Genomic DNA, 3,120 nt, shown 5'->3' with positions numbered 1-3,120 from the left:
AGGAAAGTTACGGAGATATGCAACAATTCACTGCGCTAATAATGACAGCTCATATCCCCGAATGTAATGACATAACGTTAGGAATCTGCATGCAGGTAACGAATCTGATGAGGACGGTATCGTTTGTTTCCTTCAAAGGAAATGGACGTTCAAAGAAATTAAAAGCTTCCACGCTGACCAGATCTCTCTGGTCAGCCGTGTGAGGGCTGGAGCCCAGGCCCAAGGCTTCGGGGTCTGAAACCAACCCACTCCACCGAGTGACGACTCAACCATCACCGCCGAGAGGCTCTCTCTTCCTCTCTACTGAGCCGATAACATTATCTCTGCAAGTCACGGCAACTTCCATAAGTGGGAAAGGCACTTACGTAAACGGTGGTGACAGGGATCTCAACGGGGTTGCTACCAGATCTTGTCCTGTTGGCCACGATCTATAGCATGTTAAATTGCGATAATTCCACTGTAATTCCCTTCATCCTGGTTTTCTTTTGTGTTTAAGGTGTGTCCTACAAAAGCAAAACTTGCGCATGGCAGCGTCCGAGATGCAATTTCCCTGCCTACCGTACCTGTTCAGCCTACTCACATCACCGAGCACAACATACTGGTCGCTGCGCTCGTAGTAGCGGATCGTTGCCTCCAGACGGGCGCCGCTAGGCCGCACCAGCACCGTCACCATGTAATCCACCGGCGCGTTCACTCGCTTTCCCAGCGCCACTCTGTAGCCGATCCCGTCGTGGTAGTGGCGAACGAAGCGGAGCACGTGTTCGTTGGGCTGGGACACCGTGGCGTCGATGACCCTGTCGAGAACGAGTGTGCTGCACAGGTTTGCCTTTGGTTCTAGCTGGGTGTTGATAGCGCTCACGAGGGCGCGCGACGCGTTGATTACTCCGGGGTCGCTGATGGAAACCACCGTCCGGTTATGACAGGTGCACCAGTGTGGAAGGATGAAGGCGTCCTCGCAGCTCCGGTTGAGCGGAATTTCCTGGAGTAGGCTGATGCCGTGCGTCGTACGATGAGGCCTGTCTGGCGGGAGGGAGGCCAGGTGCTGGAGCGTGGCGTGAACGTCGAACGGGGTGGTGAGTCGTCGGGAGTTTTTCCGCAGCCGAGACAGCTCGGTCGAGTAGCGCTGGGCAAAGGCTTCGGGAAAAGCAAGGAACATAATTGGCATGCGCTCCTCCAGCTTACCGACGTACGTCGACCGTATCGGTCCGAAGCGGAGGCCGTGGTCGCTGAAGAACACCAGCAACGTGTTCTTGAGCGCTCCGCTATTGTAGAGGCGACTCAAGAGGCGCATCGACGGCGCATCGGCGTAGCCGGCGTTGTTCAGCACGTCGTGCGTCAGTCGCGCCACGAACACGAAGCCGAAGTAAGGCCTCGACTCACAGGTCTCGGCAAAATCCGCCAAATAGTCGAACATCACGTCCATTTCCATTTTAGAACCCCAGCAGTGACGTCGTGACTTCGCCCTCATGGTGGAGTTTTCTGTGGCCAGGACGAGTGGCCTCAAGTAGTAGTCTGTAGGCGACATCGCGAAACCACGCCTGAGATAGTTGAAGGTGGCCATCCGTGGAGCATCTTCGGCGAAAAGTGTGCGGTAACCTCTCGTCGCGAACTCTTTCCATGCGAAGTCTAGTCCGTCGAAAGTAAAGCGGGTGAGGCTTTTGTTCCAGTAGTGCTCCACGAAGTGCCCCGTGAGAAGAGCGACTATGTTTGGGAACGTGTTGTCCGCTATTTTGGTATAGCCGTGGAGCTGTACGGCGCCCAGATTGTCTTTCAGGAACGCCTTCGTTCTGGGCATATGTCTCTCGAAGTTGAGGTTTGAGATCGAGTCCACTCCAACCATGAGTACGTTGAGGCTTGCGAGTGCCGAATTTTCGGAGGCCTTTTGGAGCCATAACAGACGGCGCTCGACTTCCGGGATCACAGGCACGAGCGGAACGTGTTGCACGAGAACTTCCTGGCGACCGTGAAAACAGTTAATGATAGCGTGGTGGGTCTTCAGGGGGTGGTCTAATCTGAGAGGTTTAGGAGCGCTCAGGTTGTAGCGACTGTCCACGACATGCGGCTCAGCGTTGTCGTCTCTGAAGACGTCTCTGTAGGTGCACTTGACTTGCGGTGGCTTGAGCTTGTAGTGGCGCCACAGGAGCGTTTCGTCCACACCGATTACGGCGTCGGGGCGAATTCGGAGGAAGCTGGGTTTTCCGGGACAGACGAAGTCGGCCACTTTGCGGTACAAGTGGGCCACGCTGGGGTCGAAAGGGTCCCAAGCGGGGATGTGGCACTGAGATGTACGGATCAGGTAACCACTGGCCGCGAGGTCTTCGTCCTCATCTGGGCGGAATGACTTCCACCAGCTGAACCAGGGGAGCATGGTAGTGTAGCGAGACAGGAGCAAGATGCACGTGCACCCAAGTGCGGTAGTCAGAGCGAAGGCCCGACGCATCACGCACTCCGTTCGGGACCTGCGCAGGAGACATGGGAACGGGGAGTTTAGGGCAAAGACTTTGGCTTGGCAGCAAGCATAGAAAGCGCTAGCCCCAGATGTTCGCACTTAAAGGAATCCTGCAAAACTTCCAATATACGTTTTCACTCTTTCCTTCGCATTTGGAAGCGCTGCGAAAGCTATTGTTATCGCCAGCACAGAGCGGCACTGCGTGATTTGCTAGTCGCATCAGATACACCTTACGTTTCTGCTTTGCCTTTGTGGTATTCTTATTAAACTTCCTATCGAATGCGTTCATTGCTGCAACTGAAGGAAAGCCGGCCAATAGCTGCTACACCGCTGTAATGACGTAATTCCAGTGGTCGAAGAACCCCAAGACCAGGAAAGAGAGAAAAAACTTCTAAGCACGTTTTTAAATTATCTGATGGGGATTGAGCAGTAATTTATGACTGAGGTACTTTGCGACCCCCTAATCTAAGTGCTTAATGTGTTGTTGAGTACATCTTGCAAGCATTTAGGTTTTTGAAAGTTGAGGGAAGTGTTGCAGGGTCCCTTTAATGAGATGATGTCCCACTTTAACAAGTAAAAGATGTAAATTTATTTACAAAAGTCTGATTCGTTACAAAACCTTATAAATCTCCGGTAGGAATCATAGTCAACCAAAAAGGTTTCGCTCGGTC

General features: G+C 53.2%; 1 protein-coding gene across 1 annotated transcript; it reads right to left on the bottom strand.

Annotated features, from left to right (window-relative positions):
* Positions 1–469: 469 nt before the first annotated feature.
* On the bottom strand, positions 470–2,440 carry LOC144175303 (uncharacterized). Its single transcript, XM_077704386.1, has one exon. It carries the CDS (start codon positions 2,438–2,440, stop codon positions 470–472), a length of 1,971 nt encoding a protein of 656 aa, XP_077560512.1.
* Between the last annotated feature and the right edge of the window lie 680 nt (positions 2,441–3,120).

This window comes from Haemaphysalis longicornis, unplaced genomic scaffold (assembly GCF_048455015.1).
Source record: "Haemaphysalis longicornis isolate Haplotype H1 unplaced genomic scaffold, Haemaphysalis longicornis Haplotype H1 scaffold_3, whole genome shotgun sequence".
Lineage (NCBI taxonomy): Eukaryota > Metazoa > Arthropoda > Arachnida > Ixodida > Ixodidae > Haemaphysalis > Haemaphysalis longicornis.
The sequence above is the reverse complement of the archived record's forward strand: the minus strand, read 5'-3'. Positions and strand labels throughout refer to the sequence as shown.